The 24,524-nt window shown below is 38.3% G+C and overlaps 1 protein-coding gene and 1 non-coding gene across 2 annotated transcripts; one reads left to right on the top strand and one right to left on the bottom strand.

Moving 5' to 3' along the window:
- The first annotated feature begins 3,763 nt into the window (after nt 1–3,763).
- On the top strand, nt 3,764–4,918 carry LOC148555039 (uncharacterized). Its single transcript, XM_088490581.1, has one exon. The coding sequence runs from the start codon at nt 3,764–3,766 to the stop codon at nt 4,916–4,918; it is 1,155 nt and encodes a 384-aa protein (XP_088346707.1).
- Nucleotides 4,919–21,485: 16,567 nt separating this feature from the next.
- Nucleotides 21,486–21,593, bottom strand: LOC148555040 (small nucleolar RNA R71). The gene has a single exon (XR_015887573.1). It is a non-coding gene; the product is annotated as a small nucleolar RNA R71 (small nucleolar RNA).
- Between the last annotated feature and the right edge of the window lie 2,931 nt (nt 21,594–24,524).

Genomic DNA, 24,524 nt, shown 5'->3' on the forward strand with positions numbered 1-24,524 from the left:
ACATAGATAGTTATTTAATTCGTTTATTAGTTCATTAGTTGCAATTTTGAGTGTTCTTTTATTTCTTAATTGATTGCTTCATTATTGAAAACTCCCTCGATTTCACAACCAAACTTGTACATTTATGGTCACTGGTTCCTTGGGAAGATATCTCAGAATTTTACTCCCAGTTATTGTGAATTGAATTGTGACATCTTTAATCAAAACTTTGGTCGAGGGTCGCCTTGTCGGTTGGGACTATACGTGCAATGCCGATCCTATTTCTTGAGAAAATTCCTAACCAACGATCCGGCTAGCACCAAGTTTTTGGTGTCGTTGCCAGGGAATTAAGTGCAATGAGTGCTATAATTTTGGTTGTTGTGAATATGTAAATAGTGTGAATACTTGATTTTTGTTTGTCACTTGACACTAATTGGTAGCTAGTACTTTTATTTAGATAGTTTTGGTAGTCATTGACTATTAGATCATTTTTATTTACCCTCTTACTCTTGCTTTGCTTTTGATAATTGCATGATTTCTGTGATTTCTTATTTGAATGACATAGTCACTTCCAGACCCGAGCTTAGTTGAATGACTTTAACTCATCTTAGGCATGCTCGGCGCCGGTTAGCTTTTGTGCATAGTGAATCAGATTCTCTTGAAGAGCGAACCGATTCACAATCGCTTTCTAACCATGATTCTCATTCTTCATTAAACGAGTGAACCTTGTATACTTCTGTTGGAAGTGTTGAAATTTCTGTGAGTGAATTAGGTGACAACAACATGGCGGCACCACCTCAGAGAGTCACTCTCAAGGAGGCCGGAGCTCCAGACATCACTTTGCAACCCATATGATAAATCCCATTTGTAGGGTTTATCTTGTGATGAATTTAGAGCATTTTGATAACCTTTCCTCACATTTATTCAATGAAATAGTATGGTTTTATAACTTCTCCTTTAATTGTGCTTAAGAGTGAAAACATGCTTTTAGGACTCAAAATAGCTAAATTTAATTCACCTTGATTCCATTAGATGCCTTGATATGTTTGTTAAGTGATTTTAGATTTGGGAGGCAAAGATTGGATCAAGGGAATGAAGGAAAAGCATGTAAAAATGGAGAACTCATGAAGAAATGAAGGAATCGCAAAAGTTGTCAAGCCGACCTCTTCGCACTTAATTGACCATAACCTGAGCTATAGTGGTCCAAATGATGCGGTTCCAGTTGCGTTGGAAAGCTAACATCCGGGGCTTCGAAATGATATAAGATTTTTCATGGTTGCATTTCGCATAAGGACGCGCACGCGCATGGTACGCGTACGCATCGATGGATGCACACAATTCACTTAATGCAACTCATGGCCAGCGATTTTAGAAGCCTTGTGGGCCCAATCCAACTCATTTCGGATGCTATTTAAGCCAAGGATTGAAGGAGAATTAACATAATTTCACACATTAGTTTAGTTTAGTTTAATTTTTAGAGGAAAAGTTAGTTTTAGAGAGAGAAGCTCTCACTTCTCTCTAGGATTAGAATTAGGATTAGGTTTAGATCTAGATCTACTTCTTCTTCTTCTCTCTTAATTTTCCTCTTTCATCCTTAATTTTTCTCTTGTAATTGTAGCATTGTACTTCTCTTGTAATTCCTTTGCATTGTTAGTTTTAGCTTATGAACTTTCTTTTGTAGATCTACATTTCTTCTTCAATGCAATTGGTAAGTTCTTTATTGTTTCATGATTGTTTTCCTTTTCTATTGTTGGTTCCTTGCTATTCTAGTTAGATCTCTCTTTAATTCTTGCAATTTATGTTGTTTACTTATATTGCCTTCTATGTGTTTGTTAAAATGCTTCTTTTAGTTATGAGTTTACTTCTCTATTGTTTTGCCTTCCTATTGTTAATCTTTTACTTTTGTAGTTATAGATTCCTTTAATTCTTGCAATTTACTATGCTTTTATTTTGTACCTTCCAAGTGTTTGATGAAATGCTTGGTTGGATTTTAGAGTATATTTTAGTGCTCTTGGCTTGGGAAGGTAACTTAGGGACTCTTGAGTTACTAATGTCCAAGTGATTGATGATTGGGAGCCATTAACTCTAGATCTCACTAATTGATTTGGTGGAGAACTAGGACTTATGGACTTTGATTGATATAGCTCACTTGACTTTCCTTTACTATTATTTAGGAGTTAACTTAGTGGGATTGATCCTTGCCAATTCTCATGTTATGGTTAGTGATTAGGATAGAGATCCTTGACCACCAACCCTTGCCAAGGCCTTTTTAGTTGTTAGTTTATTTCCTTTACCATTTACTTTTCTTGTTTCTTATCAAAAATCCCAAAACATACCTCATAACCAATAACAAGAACACTTTATTGTAATTCCTAGGGAGAACGACCCGAGGTTCAATACTTCGGTTTATAGATTTTAGGGGTTTGTTTTAGTGACAAACAAATTTTTGCATGAAAGGATTATTGTTGGTTTAGAAACTATACTTGCAACGAAAATCCATTTGTGAATTCTAAACCACACAAAAGTCCCTCTCATCACCATACAAGTTCGGTACCCAGATTTAGATGAGAAATTTGAACTCAAGACGGGTTTGATCAACTTGCTTCCAAAGTATCATGGTTTGCCGGGTGAAGATCCCCTCAAGCACTTGAAAGATTTTCAAGTTCTGTGCTAAACCACAAGAAGGCATGGCTCGGATGAAATATCCGTAATGGTTTTTGCTTTCCCTTTCTCTTTGGAGGGAAAGACAAAAGAATGGTTTTACACTCAATCTGATGAAGTGATAACTAATTGGAATTTGTTGTGCAAGGAGTTCCTTGAAAAGTTCTTTCCACCTCAAAAGACAGATCGTTTAAGGAAAGAAATCTCATGCATCATGCAAAGAGATGAAAAAACCCTTTATGAATATTGAGAGAGATTCAAGAAGTTTTGAAGTCTTGTCCTCACCACCGCATTGATGAATTGGTGCTCATAAGCTAATTTTGCCAATGCTTGGTCCCTCAAGACAAGCTACTTATTGATGCATCAAGTGGAGGATCTCTCACTAAAAACAAGACAGCAGAAGAAGCTTGGGATATCATTGCAGATTTGGCGGATTCAACTCAACATCTAAGGGCAAAAAATCCCCCAACCAAAGGCTATCAGTGAAGTCTCACCTTCCGGTGATGCTATCTTGACTAAGACAATTGGTGAAACAACGGTTTTGTTAAGAAAAATCACTCAAAGTCAACAAATTTCACCAATGTTACTTGCTCCACCTCAACCTCCTAGGATTGAAGGGTCTTCTAGATCTTGTGGTATTTGTGCTTGCAATGGTCACTACACCGACGAATGCCCCCAAATCCAAGAAGATAACACATTGACGGTGGCAAATCCCTATCCACAAAGGTCCAATTTCAATCAAGGCAATCAAGGATCTTACCATTATGGAGGAAACCAATGTCAAGGGTGGAGAGACAACTCAAATCAAAGGAGGAATTAATCCTCTCAAGCTCAACCTTTTTCAACTCAACAAGCTTACTATCACCAACCCTCTCAAGGCCAACAACCTTACCAACAACCACCTCAACCCCACTACTAATCAAATCAACCACAAAGCCCACCCCACCCACAACCTAATCAATAATCACACTCCCAACCTCAAGCAAGATATCAACCACTGCACACTAGGCCTACACTTCACCAAAATAATCAACCATCCTCTTCAAATCAACCTTATATGAATGACGCACTTCAAAGCTTCATACAAGAGCAACTGGAGTTCCACAAGAAGCAAGAAACCTACATGGCAACCATTGCCGAAGTCTTATCCCAGTTGACTCTATCTCCTTCCAACAATCACAACACCCCTCAAGCTTCTACCTCGAGTGGCCTACCTTCTCAACCTCAACCAAACTCCAAGGGAAGCATTAATTCAATCACCCTAAGGAGTGGTACAAAATTGGATGAAATTGGTCTTAAGCCTACAAGTATAAGCAAGGAAACCCACAATGAAAAAATCGAAGAGGAGATAGAATTGAATGGGAGAGAAAAGGAAGACGTTGCAAGAGAAGAGGAGGATCCATTGAAGGTCAAAGAGCCCAAAAGAAAAAATCCCCTTGAGGAGCCTATACCAATTCCTTTTCTGTCGGTGGCTAAAAAGGCCAAGAAGCATGAGGACTTTGACCTTAATGTGGTGGAAATTTTCAAGAATGTGGAGGTTATCGTTCCTCTTTTTCAAGCCATCCAACAAGTTCCAAAATATGCCAAATTTCTGAAGGATGTTTGCACTCACAAGGAGAAAATTGGTGAGCTAGGCAAGAGTCCGGTAAATGACTCTATTTCTTCTCTTATTCTAAAAAAGTATAGTGATCCCAGCCCTTACTTGGTGACTTGTGTGATTGGTGGAATGAAGTTCATGGATTGCATGTGTGACTTGGGAGCTTGTGTGAGCATCATGCCTCTCCCTATCTATGAAAAGTTGAATTTGTCGCCCTTAAAGTGGTCCGGAGCAAGATTTGTGTTGGTGGACAAGAGTATTATGTTGGTTGTGGGAATTGCGGAGAATATGTTGGTGAATATTCAAGAATTGCTATTTTTGGTGGACTTTCACATTTTGGAGACACCTCCAATTGATTCGGATAACCCATCTTCCATCCTCTTTGGGCGGCCGTTTTTGAAGACATCTAGATTCAAGTTGGATGCCTTTTCAGGAGCTTATTCATTTGAAGTTGAAGGGAAAGTGGTGAAATTCACCTTGGATGGAGCCAAGAAACCACTCCATGAAGTATATTCTATCTTTAGGTGTGATCTAATTGAAGAGAAAATGATTGAGTTTAATGTCGGTCAAGAGGAAGAAAAAGTTGTCAAGGAGCCTAAGTTATTGGAGCACACACAAGCTAAGCATGCCAAGGAGTTAGAGATTTTCCTCCTTGGAGAGGCTTCAAGTAGTGATCATTGAATTTATGCACGTCCAACTTAAGGATGTTAAACCAAAGTGCTAAGTGGGAGACACTCCACCATGGTAACATCGTTCTAACCCTTCTCTTTGTTTATAATTTGACTTAATTGCATTTTTGTTTCTCTTGGTTAGCTTAGGATTAGTTTAATTTTGAACAAAGATAGGTTGATTTTCATATGGATCATGAGTTGATGATTTTCTAGATGTTTTAGGTTAAAACTTTTGTTGAGCTTAAGTTGAGTGTCTTAGGAATTGAGGCAAAAGTTTTTGGAGAAACAGGGCAGTGTGCATACGCACACCCTTGTCCATACGCACACAATCACTGAATTCTGCGACTTGTGCATACGCACCCCTAGATGCATACGCCAACCCTTTTACGCAGCTCCTGTTGGGAGCACTCACACGTCTTTGTGCGTGTGCATCCCGGTCTTTTTCGCCCTATGTGTGTGTGCACAGACTTGTGCGTTCGCACACCAACCCCTTTTCGTGCATTCTATGTGTACGCACCCATGTTTGCGTATGCCAACTCATTTGTAGCACTGCTGCCGAGAGCGCTCACACCTCTCTGTGCGTGCACACCTCAGCCATTTTCGCTCTTTGTGCGTACGCACACCTATGTACGGACACATGATCCTTTTCTAAGTAGAAAAAAATATCTCTCCATGTGTGATGCGTGAGCATCTTTTCTATCTTTTCCTAGTGAATTTGCATGTGAATTTGTAAATTCAATCAAGATTTAACTACTTTTTAGCTACAATGGATGCTACTTTGCATTGTGTGCAATTCTATTTATTTTAGGTAGCATTCGAATGGATTTGACAGAATTGTATAGAAGAAAAGGAAGAAAGTGGATGATGCTGTCAACCCTGACCTCCTTATACAAAATAACTTGACTTATAGAGGTCTAATTGATGTGATTTCAGTGGCATTGAAAAGATAACTTCTAGACATTCCAACGATGTATAATAGTATACACTTCTTTTCCAGCTGTACGGTTTTGGTGGCGCCTAACTTAGGATTCTCCAAGTTAGGTGTTGGAAGAAGCACTTGCCTTTCAATTACTTGCTGCACCCTCCACGCCTAGTGAAGTTAGGCGCCAAAGCTTGAAAGCGCACTCCAAATCCCAGCGCATGATGAAGCAAGCAGCGAAGATGTTATATAAATTTTGATTAAAACTTTTATTTTTATTACAAATAGGAAAATATATTATTTAGTTTTAGAAAATATATTTTACATTAATTAGGATTAGATATAAAAGGGAAAAGAATTATCCCTTCGGGCTCTTCTCTTCTCTCTTACCTCATTTCGCACTTTATAGTTTTACAGAACCCTAGTTTTCTCTCTGAATCATGAGCAACTAAACCTCCACTGTTAAGGTTAGGAGCTCTGTTTATTGTATGGATTGATACTATTACTTTTCTATTTTAATTCATGTACTGATTTCAATTTTAAGAATTGTTTTCGTTCTTTATCTTATGAATCTGGGTGGAACGGAAGTATGACCCTTATTCTATTTGAGTTCTTGTAAAACTTGGAAAAGCTCTTTACCTTAACAACAGCTTGAAAACAAATTCTCCTAAATCACAAATTATCTGGACTTTACAGGATACGTGACATATAATCCTCTTATGTTTGGATAATTAGGGTTTCTATGGCACATAAACTAGATTTGAACTTAACCCTCTAATTGGAATCAAGTGACCAAGGAATTGGTGGTTGATGAAGGTTAGAGGAGACTAAAAAGGTCTAAGGAATTAGGATTTAGTCACCTATAGTTTGCCATGAATTGAATCTTGCATAATTAAAGTAGCTGGTGTGAAAAGTTAATCCGAAAAATAAACATCTCTGAAACCTTAACTGTTTTACTCATATATTCTTCACACCAGTTTACTGCTTGCTTTATTAATTTTCTGAAATTTACTATTTAATGCATTTGAGACCCAAATGGTCTTTTCTGCTTGTCTAACTAAGTAAATCATGCAATTATTGTTGCTTAGTCCATCAATCCTCGTGGGATCGACCCTCATTCACTTGAGGTACTACTTGGTATGACCCGGTGCACTTGCCGGTTCGTTTGTGGATTATAAATTCCGCACAAGTTTTTGGCGCCGTTGCCAGGGATTGACTGTGATTGACAACTACCAGTTGTTTAATTGCTTAGATTAGATAATTTTTCTTCTAATTAGTTTTATTTTAGTATTATTAATTTTTATTTTTCATTCTTTACCTTTATTTTTTTTCTTGCTTTTCGTTCACCCAGCCCCCTGTATTCGTTTCTTTTACTTTCCTTTTTAATTTTCATTTTCGTTATTAGTTATTAAAATTATTTATTTATCCTGTTGTTTTATGTGTCTTTTATTTTTATAGTTCTTTTTTTTTTATTTTTTTCACTTTAGTTTCGTTTGTTCCTTGCATTATTTTTACTTTTATTTTTATTTTTCTATTTTATTAGTTCTAATTGTTTTTTTGCTTTAATTTTTGAATTCTGCATCAATTAAGGTTTCTTAATTTCTGAAGTTAAGTTTGGTGTCCCCTAGTATTTTATTTGATTTTTCTATTTATTTTTATTTTTTAATTTTCGAAAAAAAAATTTTTTCCCAATTTCTGTTTAGTGATTTTTGAATTGTTCTGCTTTAGTTGTTTAGTTTATTTTATTTTATTTCTTTTACACGGGTTATCTCATTAGGAATTCTCTGCACTCTGACATAGAGGTTCCCACTTTCCTTTGTTTTCTGTTTGTTTATAAGCAGGAACATCGATAAAGAGCCCCTTCTTTATTTTGATCCTAAACCTGAGAGGACCTTCAAGGGGCGCTTGCAACAAGCTAGACTTTATAAGGCTAGTGAAAATCTAAGTGAGACCTTTGAAAAGGAAGCTGCAAAGTCCACTATGGATCATAATCGTGCTGTTAATGCCAATGTGGCAAATCCGAATGAGAATGAATAACCTAGAAGAGTGCTTGGCTCATACACTTCCCCCAATCCAGATCTTATGGGAATAGTATTATGGTGCCTCCTATAGCTGCAAACAACTGAGCTAAAGTCTCAGTTAGTCACTCTAGTGCAGCAAAATTGTCAGTATCACGAACTCCCGCAGGAAGATCTAAATCAATTTATCTCTAACTTTCTGCAGATTTGTGACACTGTAAAAACAAATAGAGTGAATCTTGAGGTTTACAAGCTCATGCTCTTTCTATTTGCTGTGAGGGATAGAGCAAAGCTGTGGCTAGATTCTCAGCCCAAGGAGAGCCTGAACACTTGGGATAATGTAGTCACTGGATTTTTGTCCAAATTCTTTGCACCACAGAAGCTGACTAAGCTAAGGGTGGATATTCAGACCTTCAAGCAGAGAGATTGTGAGACCCTTTATGAAGTCTGTGAGAGGTACAAGCTGCTAACCAGGCAATGCCCCCTGACATGTTTTCTAAATGGACCTAGCTGGAGATCTTTTATGAGGGCCTCTGTGAAATGTCCAAAATGTGTTTAGATAATTCTGCAGGTGGTTCATTGCACATGAAGAAAATAGCAGAAGAGACTACTGAGCTTATTGAATTGGTTACTAACAACCAATATCTTTACTCCTCTAATAGGAATCTTGTGAACTCTGGGACTCCTCAAAAGAAAGGCATTTTGGAAGTGGAGACCTTGGATGCGATTCTCTCTCAGAACAAAGTTATGTCTCAACAGATTAATATGCTTACTCAACACTTGAGTAGGATGCAGGTTTCAGCTGTTAGTACTCAGAATGCCCCTCAAGAGGCTCCTTATGACATGAATGGTAGCTTCATGCAAGGTGAGAACTATGACTATGCTCAATTTACCTCTGAGCAGGTCAACTATATGAGAAATGGTCCTAGAAACCCCAATACTGATCCATATGCCAAGATCTATAATCAAGGGTGGAGAAATCACCCAAATTTAGGGTGGAAAGAGCAACCTCAGAGGCCACAGAATTTTAATAATAATTCTCAGGGCGGTTTTCAACGGAATAATTTTAATAACCGCTAGTTTCAGTCATCTCAACAACAACCACCTCAGCAAGCAAATTCTCAATCACAGAAGAACACTGATTTGAAAGCACTAATGGGGAGTTTTATACAGGAAACCAGAGCATTAATCAAGAACTTGGAGATTCAGATGGGTCAATTAGCCACAAAAGTTAATGAAATTGATCAGAGGACCACTAATAGCCTTCCTGGTAACACAATTCCAAATCCAAGAGAGGAGTGCAAGGCTATCACCTTGATAATTGGACAAGTGGCAAGTACGAAAGCACAAGTTACTGAGGAGCCGGTTGAAAAAGAAGCTCCAAAGCAGACTGAAGACACAGTAGTACACGCCCCTCCTAGGTGTGCAGACAATCCTTTTCCAGTCACTCTTGACACACATCCAACATTACCTAAAGCTCCTGAATACAAGCCTGAGATACCATATCCTTAGAGACTTCAAAAGGAGACCAAGGACAAGCAGTTTTCAAAGTTTTTGGAAGTTTTCAGAAAGTTACAAATTAATATTCCTTTTGCTGAGGTTTTGGAGCAAATGCTTCTCTATGTCAAGTTTATGAAGGAGTTGTTGTCAAAGAAGAAGCCTTTAAAGGGAGATGAGACAGTGGTCTTGACTAAGGAATGTAGTGCCATAATTCAGAATAACTTGCCAAGAAAGATGCCAGATCCAGGGAGCTTTCAAATTCCATGTACCATTGGGAGCACCACCTTTGAGAAAGCCCTATGTGATCTGGGTGCAAGCATAAATCTAATTCCCTTGTCTGTGATGAAGAAGTTGCAAATCCAAGAGGCACAACCCACAAGGATAGCATTACAGATGGAAGACAAATCTCTAAAGCCTGCATATGGATTAGTGGAGAATATCTTGGTCAAAATGGGTAAGTTCTTCCTCTCAGCAGATTTTGTGATTCTTGACATGGGGGAGGATGAGAATGCCTCTATAATTCTAGAAAGGCCATTCCTAGCCACTGGAAGAGCTCTAATTGATGTAGAAGTAGGTGAATTAGTGCTTAGAGTGCATGATGAGCAACTGGTCTTTTATGTCTTCAAAGATATGCATTCAGCAGGTGAAGAAGAGAGTTGCATGCAGACTGAGCTTATTGATCTAAACCTTCAAGAACTCTCTGATGATGCACCACAGGATTTGCAGCTCAAACTTTCTTTGGTGACAATCAACAAAATTTCCCATGACATCAAACTTAAGTTTGGTGTCGGGAATGCATCATCCACCAAGGAGAAGGTTCTCAAAAAGAAGAAAGTACCCAGGGGATGGAGAAATAAAAAGATTCCCACTACATGCACAATCCTTCCTCATATAGTGAACAGGATCCTGTCTCTTGATCATATAGAGTTAATCCATGAGAGCACAGGAAAGAAGTTCACAGTGAAGGGTGAAGAGCTAATCCCCTATGATCACCCACCTCCTTAGAGGAGCTGACCGTCAAGCTAGTGACGGTAAAGAAGCACTTGTCGGGAGGCAATCTGATGTTTTTGTATCCTTAAGTTTGATTTTTACTTTGATTTTATTTATTTATTTATTTATTTATTTATTTATTTATTTATTTATTTATTTATTTATTTATTTATTTATTTATTTTGTTTGAGTTTCTACTGCTTTTCCTTTGTTTTACATGTATTTTGGTCATGCAGAATGTTAAAAATAGGAACAGATGCAATTAGAAGGAATTTCGGACACCTTGGAGGAGTTGGATTCGGACTGGGTGGTGCCTAACTTGAGAATATGAAGTTAGGCGCCACATTTGATACTAACTTGGCCAAATGTCTTTGGAGGGGCGGCGCCTAACTTGGATTTGTCAAGTTAGGTGCCATATGATACGCACACTTCATGAATTGTCTCTGCTAGGGTGGCGCCTAACTTGCCACCAATGAAGTTAGGCGCCATTCAACAAAAAAAAAAGAGAGGCGAGTTGTTCACGCCTAACTTGGATTTCAACAAGTTAGGTGCAAGATGAAGCATGCAATGCGGGAGGCCTGGTGCCTAACTCCAACTCCATCCAGTTAGGCGCCAGCTTGTTCTTCTTGTCTTAGTTAAAACCAAATCACATTTTATTCCATACCAAATCAATTTGATTTGGTCCCCACCCCCTGATTAGATTCCCTTCCCCATATATACCCATTAACTAAAGCAAACCTCCCTATAGCAACGTAACTACCCATATATATATATATAATAAAAACAAAAAAAATATATATATCTAAAAAAAATATTTTAATTAATTTTAAATTCTCTTATCCTTTTATCATTTTCTTCTTCTTTTGTAATAATTTTTGTTTGTACTCATCTGTGCACTTTTTATGTCCCTCCTTGTTTTCAGTTTTTCTTTGCTTGAGGACAAGCAAACTTTTAAGTTTGGTGTTGTCGCTTCACTTGTGGCATTTCTGTTTATTTTAATGGCACCAAAGTGAGGCGAATTATCTTCACGGAGGAGTACAACCTGAAGAATGAGACGGCCACTAGGATAACTGAGGTGGTTGAGTTCCTTTCATTCTATATTTTCTTCTGTTCTAATTATGCTATATTCCTATTTTCTGCTATTTTACTTGAATGTCTGCATGATCTTTAGAAATTTTGAGTCCTAGGTTCTAGTTTAATTTTTTTATTTTTAAATTTCAGTTATTTATCTTTTAATTGAAGAGATGTCTCATGTACCGCTCAATGAGCTTGAATCTAAAAAGAAAAAGAAAAAGAAGTGATGTATTGCATGAGAAATTGAGTTTAGATTGAAGAGTAGTCTTATTTACTTAAATGTGGTGGTATTATCTATGATTCTGAATGTATGATATGAACAGTGCATATTTGAATTTGAATCAAAGGATGTTGATGCATGAGGAACAAGAATTTAGAGAACTATGATGAACTCTCTGAAGTAAATAAAAGCTTAATCCTTGAAGCAAAAGAAACAGCAAAAAGAAAATAAAGAAAAGCGAAGTCCAAGACTCTGAGCATCAATGACTAGGAAGGTCAAATATGATTAAAAGCTCAAAGAGTTGTTTTCCTAGTCATATGCTTGTGCTGTAAATGTGTCAAGTAATCCTTGAGATAGAGCACTAAGAGTCGAGATCACGTGCATTTAACAGAGTATACCAAAGTTTTTGAGCACCACTGTCTGAGAGTAACTGAAAGAAAAATCAGAACTAAAAGAGAGTTCCCCGGTTAAGTGCTTGTGGTGTTTTTGTGTCAAGTGCAGCTTGAGACAAAACATTTTTTTAGATTCAAGCTGCACTTGAATAAAATTTTCTCTTAAAGTGCTTGTGGTGTTTTTATGTCTCATGTACCAACACCAATTCACATAACTCTAGTGATTCTTGCATTGATTGATGGTCTGTTCCATATTAGTTGCTTTCTAGTTACACCATATTTCATCATCAATGACTTGATGCATTTCATGATTGTGAACATGCTTACATTCCTATTTTGTGCATTCTCTTTTGAATTGAGCTAGTAACCACCATATCACTGATTTTCAAACTGATTTCTAACTCTAATCTGTTTAACCAACTAACTTCTTTTGGTTCTCAACCTAACTCTTTGATCATTATTTTGGATATGGTGTTTCTTAGACTTGTTGAACAAGTAATGTGCAAATGTGGGTTGATTTCTTGGTTTGAAGTATAATTTGAATTCTGAATTTTGTTGCTTGCATTTCAAGAAATCTCCTCTCTTTATTCACTTCATGAATATGCTTTACTTTGAGTGCTTTGTATCTATTTTGGCTATTTGCTTATATTGTATCATCTCTATTTTTCAGAATGTCAGACAAAGGAAAGGCTATAGCCACTACCTCCAAAAAGAGGAAGCGCTCTAAGAACTCTACCCCCTCTCCCTATGCAAATTATGCTAAGAATCCGCTGAATGAGGTGGACAAGGAAAATCAGTTGCTACCACCCACTGATCCAATCAAATTCCCAAACCTCTACTGTGAGCTTCGCTTCTCTGACTTCCGGAAGAAAAATCTGAACATTGAAAAGAAACTACTCCTTTCCAATGATGTGAGGCGTGCCATTAACACCCGCATTCTGGAGTTAGGATTGGACTTTGTTGACAGAGATTTGGGGAGGGTGAACACTTCATGGGTGAGAGAATTTTATTGCAACTTCTTTCGAGCCAATATTGATTCAGTGCAGCTGCGGGGTAGAGAGATTATGATCACTGAGGATGCTATCGGGGATGCACTGCTTTGCCACCATCGTCCTGATGAGACCTGTGCCTATAGACAGGCAGAGGTAGCTATCCTCTCCATGACTTTTGACTATGAGGCGCTTAAGCGCGTGATTGCCACACCAGACGCTCCATGGGTGATGGATTCGAACAACAAGAAGCCCAAGGGGATGCGCTTCGCTTATCTGATGAAGGAGGCCAAGACCTGGCAGCATATCTTCGCCCAGTATGTCTTTTCCACCACTCACTTTTCAGATATTCCGATGGATATGCTGATTCTGATTGGGTGTGTGATGGAAGGGAAGGAGGTGAACTTCCCCCGACTGATCAGGCATAGTATGTGAAGAGCTCATATTCGCGGCTTGCTACCCTTTCCTTCACTGGTCACCAGCATGATTGAGCTGGCAGGTGTCCCATGGGAGGATGATGATGTGACGCCACCACCCCCAGATGACGATGACAAGGAGACTACCATTCCATGGGGTGGGTGGGTGCACGAGAACCCCCCACCCAAACGCCGTTCCCGAGCCAGAGCAGTGGAGGAGGCAGCTCAGCCCTCATCGTCAGCAGCAGCCGCAGCACCCATACCACCACCGCCACCAGCACCTGAGCCGACTTATCTGTTGGTGCAGCACCTCCTCCGCTTCATGGAGCGCTTCGAGTGTCGTGTCATGCAACGTCTCGATCGCATCGACCAGGTGTTTGTATCACAGGGCATCGAGCTTCCAGATTCTCCCGCTTCCGATGAGCAGGATCAGGAGGAGGAGCCGGCTCAGAAGCCGATTCATCAGGATGCACCTCTAGAGACACATGCCACCATTGAGGTCCAGCAGCCTCCTGAGGATCCACAGCCACATCCAGAGCCACAGCCAGTCCCAGTCCCACAGCCCAAGCCTGAAGAGCCCGGCGCGATTGTTGACCCCCATCCCGAACTTCAACAGTAGCATCGAGGACGATGCTTGATTCTAAAGTGTGGGGAGGTCACCGTTCGTGACCGATATTTGCATTTATGTGGTGAACTTTTGGACATCTATTTCTGTTTTCTGCTACTTTATGTTTTAAATCTTAGTTTTTGATTGTGATTAGAAAAGTGTTTTGGATTGATAAATTCTAGTTGATCCTTTTTGTATAAGAATTATGTTTTAGAAAATTTCCAAGAATTTCATTTTTAGGGTACCACCCAATTGGTTGAAAAAAAATTTTTAGAACTTGTTTGAACTATATACTTGTGGATCATGTTTTGAGCAAAGAACACAAGCATGTGAGGTTTGAGCCTAATTGTGTGGTTACATCATATATAACCACTTATTTTCATTCTTGTGTGCATTATTCTCTGTCTATGATTGTAATCTTTTATTTGTTTAATTCTATATGTCCATTATTTTGTGTATATATGCATTTACATGATTGAGGCCATTGTTCAAATAGCTCACTTACCCAAATAAGCCTACCTTTTATCTTCCATTGATAACCAATTTGAGCCTATGCTTAACCCATTTGTTCATTATTATAGCACATTACAAGCTTAAGTGAAAAACAATAAATGTCTCTTGTTTCGATCTTTGATTAGCTTAAGCTAGTGAGAGTGTTCATTACTTGATTTTGGGAAGGTTGGGTACATTGGTTATAGATAAAAGCGTATTTATGTGTTTGTTGAAAATTTCTCAAGAATTGGGTACATACTCATGTAGTAATCACATGTAAGCCATATGCATTGATGTTTTTGTATATATTTTAGCTAAAAAAATTTTTTTTAATATTGCAACAAAAAGGGAACAAAGGGTCCCGAGGTTTAAGGTTTCATAAATTCAACACATATGTAAGGTATTAAAAAGGAATTGCATGAGTATGTGAAAAGTGAAGAATGGATAGCTAAGTTTGTTTAGAATTGTTTAGGTTTTCATAGGTTAGGTGGGAAGTTTAAGTTAATCAAAGATTCAAATTTTAAGCTCACTTGACCATATGCATCCTACCTTAACCCTAGCCCCATTACAACCTATGGGAAGTCCTCTTGATATTTGTATGCATGCATAAAATAATTGTTGATTGTTAGATGAAAAACAAATCTTGGAAAGCATGATTAGGGGAGAAATGAGTGAAGCAACCCCATATACTTGAGTGCATAGAGCGGATACACATCCGGCGAGGGTTCAATCGCTCAATTACATGTTTCCACCCATTATCATCTTTTCTTGCAAGTTTGTGAATTCTTTCAATGATTCAATCCAATTGTGGTTTGCTTTGATTGCTAATACCTTAGCCCTTGTGCTTGCATGTGTATTCTTGGAGATTGATTTATCTTGACTAAGCCATTATATCATGAAAATAGATTGCATTTAGTTAGTTGCATTGAATAAATGTTAATACCCTTTGCTTCTTTTTTATTTTAGCATGCATGAGGACATGCTTAGTTTAAGTGTGGGGAGATTTGATAAATCCCGATTTCGTGATTTATCTTGTGCTTATTTTGGGGGATTTTACCACCTTTTTCCACATTTATTCAATAAAATAGCATGGTTTTGTAATTCTCCCTTGAATTTTTCTTAAGTATAAAAACATGCTTTTTAGGCCTTAAATTAGTAATTTTGATTCACTTTAATTCCATTCGATGCCTTGATGTGTGTGTTGAGTGATTTCAGGTTTACAAGGCAAGTATTGGATGGAAGAAATGAATAGAAAAGCATACAAAGGGGAGAATGCATGAAGAAACAAAGATTGGGAATACATTAAAGGACGCGCACACGCAAAAGTGGTCTCACCAATAGACGCGCATGCGTACTTGCCGCGTCCGCACGGGTGGAAAATTTGCCTATTGACGCTCACGCGCACATGGCGTGCACGCGCCAATACTCTTACATGGCCCACTTAAAGGAAAAACGCTGGGGGTGATTTCTGAGCTGCCCAGTACCAATTCCAACTTGTTTCTGAGTGTATTTCATGCAGAATTGAAGTCCAAGCAAAAGGGGGGAGCAATTAGTTTAGCCAAGATGAGCCTTTAGTTAGTTTTCTAGAGAGAGAAGCTCCCTCTTCTCTCTAGAATTAGGTTAGGATTAGGTTAGATTATTCTAAATTCATGTTTAATTACTTGATCTCATCTTGTTTCTTTTATAATTTCTCATTTCTACATCTTGATTCTCTTAATTGTGATGTTAATTTTTCATTTTGCTCTCTTTTGTGATGATGAACTCATGTTAGATTTGATTTACTTTTAATGCAATTTAATGCTTGATGTTTCTTCATTGTTGATTTGAGTTGTTGATCTCAATTTTCTTGCACATTAGTAGTTGTTAGATGTTACTATTCTTGCAATTTATGAAGTTTACTTTTATTGCACTCTATGTGTTTGATGAAATGTTCTCTTTAGTTTTTGAGTAGTTTCGTCAACTCTTGGTCTAAGCCAAGGGAATTGGGTAATCTTGAGTCATTGGGTATGATGGAATTGGTGATTTGAGAACTCATGGTGATCAATTTGATACCTATTGACACTAACCCACTACTAAGTTAATTAGTTGGTAGGTTAGGACTTAAGGGTGGATGTGATCAAATCTATTTGACGTACTTCAAGCTTAGGAGTAAATTTTACGTACTTAAACCTTTTGGGAAGTAGACTTAATAGGTTGGCCTCTCATGATTATCAATATTCGATTTGTTGACAAGGATGGTGATCTCAATTACTCAAGTCTTAGCCAAGAGTTCTTTATTTTGCTTTCTTTACTTGCTTGCTAAATCTACTTTTCTTGCCATCTTATGAACCAAAACCCCACTCTTTACCCCATCATAGCCAATAACTAAGCACTACATTGTTTCCTAGGGAGACGACCCGGAGTCCAAATACTTCGGTTATTTCTTATTAGGGGTTTGTTATCTGTGACAAAACCATAAATTTTTGTATGAGAGGACTCTTTGTTGGTCTAGGACTATACTTCCAATGATAATTCAATTGAAAAATTCTATGTCAACAAGAGTCTAACGCTCATCAAAATGGCGCCGTTGCCGAGGAACAATGGTGCTATATTATTGGCTATTGTATATATTGTTAGTAGCTTAAATTTTGGTTTATTTGCTAGTTTTTGCTAGTTTAGAATTTATCTTCTTTGTTTCTTATTAATCTTTGTTTTTTATTTTCTCTTTCATCATGAATTCTCATCCTTTTGGATATGAGTATAGTTCAAACTATGTTGTAGGAAATGGAAGCTCCAATGAGGATATTGATGAGCGGATAATTTATACGCTTTTTGGCATTGTTTTTAGTATGTTTTTAGTAGGATCTAGTTACTTTTAGGGATGTTTTCATTAGTTTTTATCTTAAATTCACATTTCTGGACTTTACTATGAGTTTGTGTGTTTTTCTGTGATTTCAGGTATTTTCTGGCTGAAATTGAGGGACTTGAGCAAAAATCAGATTCAGAGGTTGAAGAAGGACTGCTGATGCTGTTGGATTCTGACCTCCTTGCACTCAAAGTGGATTTTCTGGAGCTACAGAACTCGAAATGGCGCTCTTCCAATTGCATTGGAAAGTAGACTTCCAGGGCTTTCCAACAATATATAATAGTCCATACTTTGGCCAAGAATAGATAACGTAAACTGGCGTTCAACGCCAGCTTTCTACCCAAATCTGGCGTCCAGCGCCAGAAAAGGAGCCAAAACCAGAGTTGAACGCCCAAACTGGCACAAAAGCTGGCGTTCAACTCCAAGGAGGACCTCTACACGTGCAACACTTAAGGCTCAGCCCAAGCACACACCAAGTAGGCCCCAGAAGTGGATTTATGCATCAATTACTTACTCATGTAAATCCTAGTAGCTAGTTTATTATAAATAGGACCTTTCACTATTGTATTAGACGTCTTTTTAACAATCTGGGAACGCATTGTTCTTAGACCATGGGGGCTGGCCACACGGCCATGCCTGGACCTTCACTTATGTATTTTCATACGGTAGAGTTTCTACACTCCATAGATTAAGGTGTGGAGCTCTGCTGTTCCTCTAAGATTAATGCAAAGTACTACTGTTTTCTATTCAATTCATCTTATTTCGCTTCTAAGATATCCATTCGCACCCAAGAACATGATGAAGGTGATGATTATGTGTGACGCTCATCACCATTCTCCCCTATGAACACGTGCCTGACAAACACTTCCGTTCTACATGAAATAAGCTAGAATGAATATCTCTTAGATCTCTTAACCGGAATCTTCGTGGCGTAAGCTAGAATGATGGCGGCATTCAAGAGAATCCGGAAAGTCTAAACCTTGTCTGTGGTATTCCGAGTAGGATTCAATGATTGAATGACTGTGACGAGGTTCAAAATCGCGATTGCTGGGCGTTAGTGACAGACGCAAAAGGAGGGTGAATCCTATTCCAGCATGATCGAGAACCGACAGATGATTAGCCGTGCTGTGACAGAGCATGTGAGCATATTTTTCACTGAGAGGAGGGGATGTAGCCACTGACAACAGTGATGCCCTTGCATAAAGCCAGCCATGGAAAGGAGTAAGACTGATTGGATGAAGATAGCAGGAAAGCAGAGGTTCAGAGGAACGAAAGCATCTCCATTCGCTTATCTGAAATTCTCACCAACGATTTACATAAGTACCTCTATCCCTATTCTATTATTTACTATTCGAAAACTCTATAACCATTTGATATCTGCCTGACTGAGATTTGCAAGGTGACCATAGCTTGCTTCATACCAACAATCTCCGTGGGATTCGACCCTTACTCACGTAAGGTATTACTTGGACGACCCAGTGCACTTGCTGGTTAGTTGTATCGAAGTTGTGAACCATGGTATTGGCACCATGTTCTTGGCGCCATTGCCAGGGAAAGAAAGAGCCATGAATTTTACATAATCAAAGTGTAATCACGATTGCGCGTACCAAGTTGCTCACGTTGCCAGGGATTGTTTGAGCTTGGACATCACAATTTCGTGCACCAAGTTTTTGGCGCCGTTGCCGGGGTTTGTTTGAGTTTGGACAACTGACGGTTCATCCTGTTGCTCAGATTAGGTAATTTTCTTTTTTGTTTTCTTTTCAAAAAATTTTTTCAAAAATATTTCAAAATTTTCTCCTTTGTTTTCGAAAAAAAAAATAATAATATAAAAAAAATGTTTTCAAAAATTTTATTCAAAATTTTTAAAGAATGAATTCTAGTGTTTCATGAAGCATGTGAAGCCTGGCTAGCTGTAAAGCCATGTCTAAATTCGTTTGGACTGAGGCTTCCAACCATCACTTTTACACGACTGTAGGGTATGTCAGGCATGTCATGTCTGAATTACATGCTGAAGCTTGGCTGGCCATTGGCCATGTCTAGTGTTTTGGACTGGAGCTTTCATTGAAAGCTTGGCTGGCTAGTGAGCCATGTCTAATTCCTGGACTGAAGCTTTAGACTAACATGGCAAGATTCCTGGAATTCATATTAAAAATTTTGGAATCCTTATTTTTCTTTTTCAATTAATTTTCGAAAAAAAAAATCCAAAAAAATTAGAAAATCATAAAAATCAAAAATATTTTTTGTGTTTCTTGTTTGAGTCTTGAGTCATATCATAAGTTTGGTGTCAATTGCATATGCATCTTGCATTTTTCGAAAATTTCATGCATTCAAAGTGTTCTTCATGATCTTCAAGTTGTTCTTGGTAAGTCTTCTTGTTTGATCTTGATGTTTTTCTTGTTTTGCATCTTTTGTTGTTTTTCATGTGCATTTTTCGTTTGTTAGAGTCTAAACATGAAAGATTTCTAAGTTTGGTGTCTTGCATGTTTTCTTTGCATAAAAAAATTTTCAAAAACATGTTCTTGATGTTCATCATGATCTTCAAAGTGTTCTTGGTGTTCATCTTGACATTCATAGCATTCTTGCATGCATCACATGTTTTGATCTAAAAATTTCATGCATTGCATCTTTTTAGTATTTTTCTCTTGCATCATAAAAATTTAAAAATCAAAAAAATATCTTTCCCTTTTTCTCTCATCAAATTCGAAAATTTGAATTGACTTTTTCAAAAATTTTTAAAATCAAATTGTTTCTCATGAGTCAAATCAAATTTTCAATTTGAAAATCTTATCTTTTTCAAAATCTTTTTCAAAATTTTTAGTTATTTTCGAAAATTCCAAAAATATTTTTCAAAAATCTTTTTCTTATTTTTATATCAAATTTTCGAAAATAACATAATCAATTAATGTTTTGATTCAAAAATTTGAAGTTTGTTACTTGCTTGTTAAGAAAGATTCAAACTTTAAGTTCTAGAATCATATCTTGTGATTTCTTATGAATCAAGTCATTAATTGAGATTTTAAAAATCAAATCTTTTTCAAAAACTAATTCCTATCATATCTTTTCAAAAATATCTTCTCATCTTATCTTTTTCAAAAATTTGATTTCAAAATATCTTTTCTAACTTCCTAACTTCCTATCTTTTCAAAATTTGTTTCAACTAACTAACTAACTTTTTGTTTGTTTCTTATCTTTTTCAAAACCACCTAACTAACTCTCTCTCTCTCATTTTCGAAAATCCCTTCCTTCTTTTTCAAAATTTCTTTTTAATTAACTAATTATTTTTATTTTTGATTTCAAAATTTTTCAAAAATTACTAACCTTTTTCAAAAATCATTTTCGAAAATCACTAACTCTTTTTCAAAAATATTTTTCGAAAATTCTCCCTCTGTCATCTCATTCTATTTATTTATTCATCTACTAACATCTCATCTCACATCTCTGCCATCCTTACAGTTGTGTTTCTTTCTTTACATCACACTCTTTGTCTCCCTCTTTTCTTCTACTCACACAGGGATCCCTATACTGTGGTATAAAGGATCTCTATTATTATTATTACTTTTCTGTGCCCTCTTCTTTGTCATATGAGCAGGAGCAAGGACAAGAACATTCTTGTTGAAGCAGATCCAGAACCTGAAAGGACTCTGAAAAGAAAATTAAGAGAAGCCAAATTACAACAATCCAGAGATAACCTTTCAGAAATTTTTGAATAGGAAGAAGAGATGGCAGCCGAAAATAATAATAATGAAAGGAAGATGCTTGGTGACTTTACTGCACCTAATTCCAATTTACATGGAAGAAGCATCTCCATTCCTGCCATTGGAGCAAACAACTTTGAGCTGAAACCTCAATTAGTTTCTCTGATGCAGCAGAACTGCAAGTTTCATGGACTTTCATCTGAAGATCCTTTTCAGTTCTTAACTGAATTCTTGCAGATATGTGATACTGTTAAGACTAATGGAGTAGATCCTGAAGTCTACAGGCTCATGCTTTTCCCTTTTGCTGTAAGAGATAGAGCTAGAATCTGGTTGGACTCTCAACCTAAAGATAGCCTGAACTCTTGGGATAAGCTGGTCACGGCTTTCTTAGCCAAGTACTTTCCTCCTCAAAAGCTGAGCAAGCTTAGAGCTGATGTTCAAACCTTCAGGCAGAAAGAAGGTGAATCCCTCTATGAAGCTTGGGAAAGATACAAACAGTTGACCAAAAAGTGCCCTTCTGACATGCTTTCAGAATGGACCATCCTGGATATATTCTATGATGGTCTGTCTGAGTTATCAAAGATGTCACTGGACACTTCTGCAGGTGGATCCATTCACCTAAAGAAAACGCCTGCAGAAGCTCAAGAACTCATTGACATGGTTGCTAATAACCAGTTCATGTACATTTCCGAAAGGAATCCTGTGAGTAATGGGACGCCTATGAAGAAGGGAGTTCTTGAAGTTGATACTCTGAATGCCATATTGGCTCAGAACAAAATATTGACTCAGCAAGTCAATATGATCTCTCAGAGTCTGCATGGAATGCAAGCTGCATCCAATAGTACTCAAGAGGCATCTTCTGAAGAAGAAGCTTATGATCCTGAGAACCCTGCAATAGCAGAGGTGAATTACTTAGGTGAATCTTATGGAAACACCTATAACTCATCATGGAGAAATCATCCAAATTTCTCATGGAAGGATCAAAAGCCTCAACAAGGCTTTAATAATGGTGGAAGAAACAGGTTTAACAATAATAAACCTTTTCCATCATCCACTCAGCAACAGACAGAGAACTCTGAACAAAATGCTTCTAATTTAGCAAATCTAGTCCCTGATCTATCCAAGGCCACTGTGAGCTTCATGAATGAAACAATGTCTTCCATTAGAAATTTGGAAGCACAAGTGGGCCAGCTGAGTAAAAGGATCACTGAAATCCCTCCCAGTACTCTCCCAAGCAATACAGAAGAGAATCCAAAAGGAGAGTGCAAGGCCATTGACATAAGCAAAATGGCCGAACCCAATGAGGGAGAGGAGGACGTGAATCCCAAGGAGGAAGACCTCCTGGGACGTCCAGTGACCAATAAGGAGCTTCCCTCTGAGGAACCAAAGGAATCTGAGACTCATCTAGAGACCATAGAGATTCCATTGAACCTCCTTATGCCCTTCATGAGCTCCGATGAGTACTCCTCTTCTGAAGAGAATGAGGATGTTACTGAAGAGCAAACTGCCAAGTTTCTTGGTGCAATCATGAAGCTGAATGCCAAATTATTTGGCATTGATACTTGGGAAGTTGAACCTCCCTTGTTCATCAATGAACTAAGTGATCTGGATCAACTGACATTGCCTCAGAAGAGACAGGATCCTGGAAAGTTCATAATACCCTATACCATAGGCACCATGATCTTTAAGGCTCTGTGTGACCTTGGTTCAGGGATAAACCTCATGCCCCTCTCTGTAATAGAGAAACTGGGAATCTATGGGGTGCAAGCTGCTAAAATCTCATTAGAGATGGCAGACAGTTCAAGAAAACAGGCTTATGGACAAGTAGAGGACGTGTTAGTAAAGGTTGAAGGCCTTTACATCCCTGCTGATTTCATAGTCCTGGATACTGGAAAGGAAGAGGATGAATCCATCATCCTAGGAAAACCTTTCCTGGCCACAGCAAGAGCTGTGATTGATGTTGACAGAGGTGAAATAGTCCTTCAAGGGAATGAGGACTCCCTTGTGTTTAAAACTCAAGGATCTCCCTCTGCAACCATGGAGAGGAAGTAGAAAAAGCTTCTCTCAAAGCAGAGTCAACCAGAGCCCCCACAGTCAAACTCTAAGTTTGGTGTTGGAGAGTCTCAACAAAGCTCTGCACATCTGTGAGGCTCCATGAGAGCCCACTGTCAAGCTATTGACATTAAAGAAGCGCTTGTTAGGAGGCAACCCAATTTTTATTTATCTAACTATATTTTTCTTAGTTATATGTCTTTGTAGGTTCATGATCATGTAGAGTCACAAAATAAATATAAAAATTGAAAACGGAATCAAAAACAGCAGAAGAAAAATCACACCCTGGAGGAGCATCTGTTTGGCGTTCAGCGCCAGAACAGAGCATGGTTCTGGCGCTGAACGCCCAAAATGGGCAGCTTCTGGGCGCTGAACGTCAGAACAGGCATGGTTCTGGCGTTCAACGCCAGAAATAGCACACAAATGGGCGTTGAACGCCCAAAATGGCCACCAACCTGGCGCTGAACGCCCAGAGTTGTGTGCAAAGGCATTTTTACATGCCTAATGGGTGCAGGGATGTAAATCCTTGAACACCTTAGGATCTGTGGACCCCACAGGATCCACTCAGGATCTGTGGACCCCACAGAATCCCCACCTACCTCCACTCACTTCTTCTCACCACTCTCTTTCACACAACCCCATAAACACTCTTCCCCAAAAACCCTTCACCAATCACCTCAAACTCTCTTCCCCATCACCTCTTCACCACTCACATCCATCCATCCTTCCCCATAAACCTACCTCATAAACTCCACCTACCTTCAAAAATTCAAAACCAATTTCCCACCCAAACCCACCCATATGGCCGAAACCTTTCCCCCCCTCCCTTCCCTATATAAAGACCTCCATTCTTCATCAAATTCACACAACACATCCTTCTACACTCCTCTTGGCCGAAACCACATCTCCCTCTCCCTCTCCATATTTCTCCTTCTTCTTCTTCTATTCTTTTGTTTATTGCTCGAGGGCGAGCAATTTTCTAAGTTTGGTGTGGTAAAAGCATAAGCTTTTTGTTTTTCTATTACCATTGATGGCACCTAAGACCGGAGAATCCTCTAGAAAGGGGAAGGGAAAGATAAAAGCTTCCACCTCCGAGTCATGGGAGATGGAAAGGTTCATCTCTAAAGCCCATCAAGACCACTTCTATGATGTTGTGGCCAAGAAAAAGGTGATCCCTGAGGTCCCTTTCAAACTCAAAAGAAATGAGTATCCGAAGATCCGACATGAAATTCAAAGAAGAGGTTGGGAAGTTCTCACAAATCCCATCCAACAATTCGGCATCCTAATGGTTCAAGAGTTCTATGCTAATGCATGGATCACCAAGAACCATGATCAAAGTAAGAACCCGGATCCAAAGAACTATGTTACAATGGTTCGGGGGAAATACTTAGATTTTAATCTGGAGAA

The sequence above is a fragment of the Arachis ipaensis genome, chromosome B6, assembly GCF_059453495.1.
Source record: "Arachis ipaensis isolate K30076 ecotype BB chromosome B6, ASM5945349v1, whole genome shotgun sequence".
Classification (NCBI taxonomy): domain Eukaryota; kingdom Viridiplantae; phylum Streptophyta; class Magnoliopsida; order Fabales; family Fabaceae; genus Arachis; species Arachis ipaensis.

What these genes read in the sequence shown, in the direction of transcription:
- LOC148555039 (XM_088490581.1), top strand. Translation starts at nt 3,764, where the DNA reads ATGGCAACCATTGCCGAAGTCTTATCCCAGTTGACTCTATCTCCTTCC.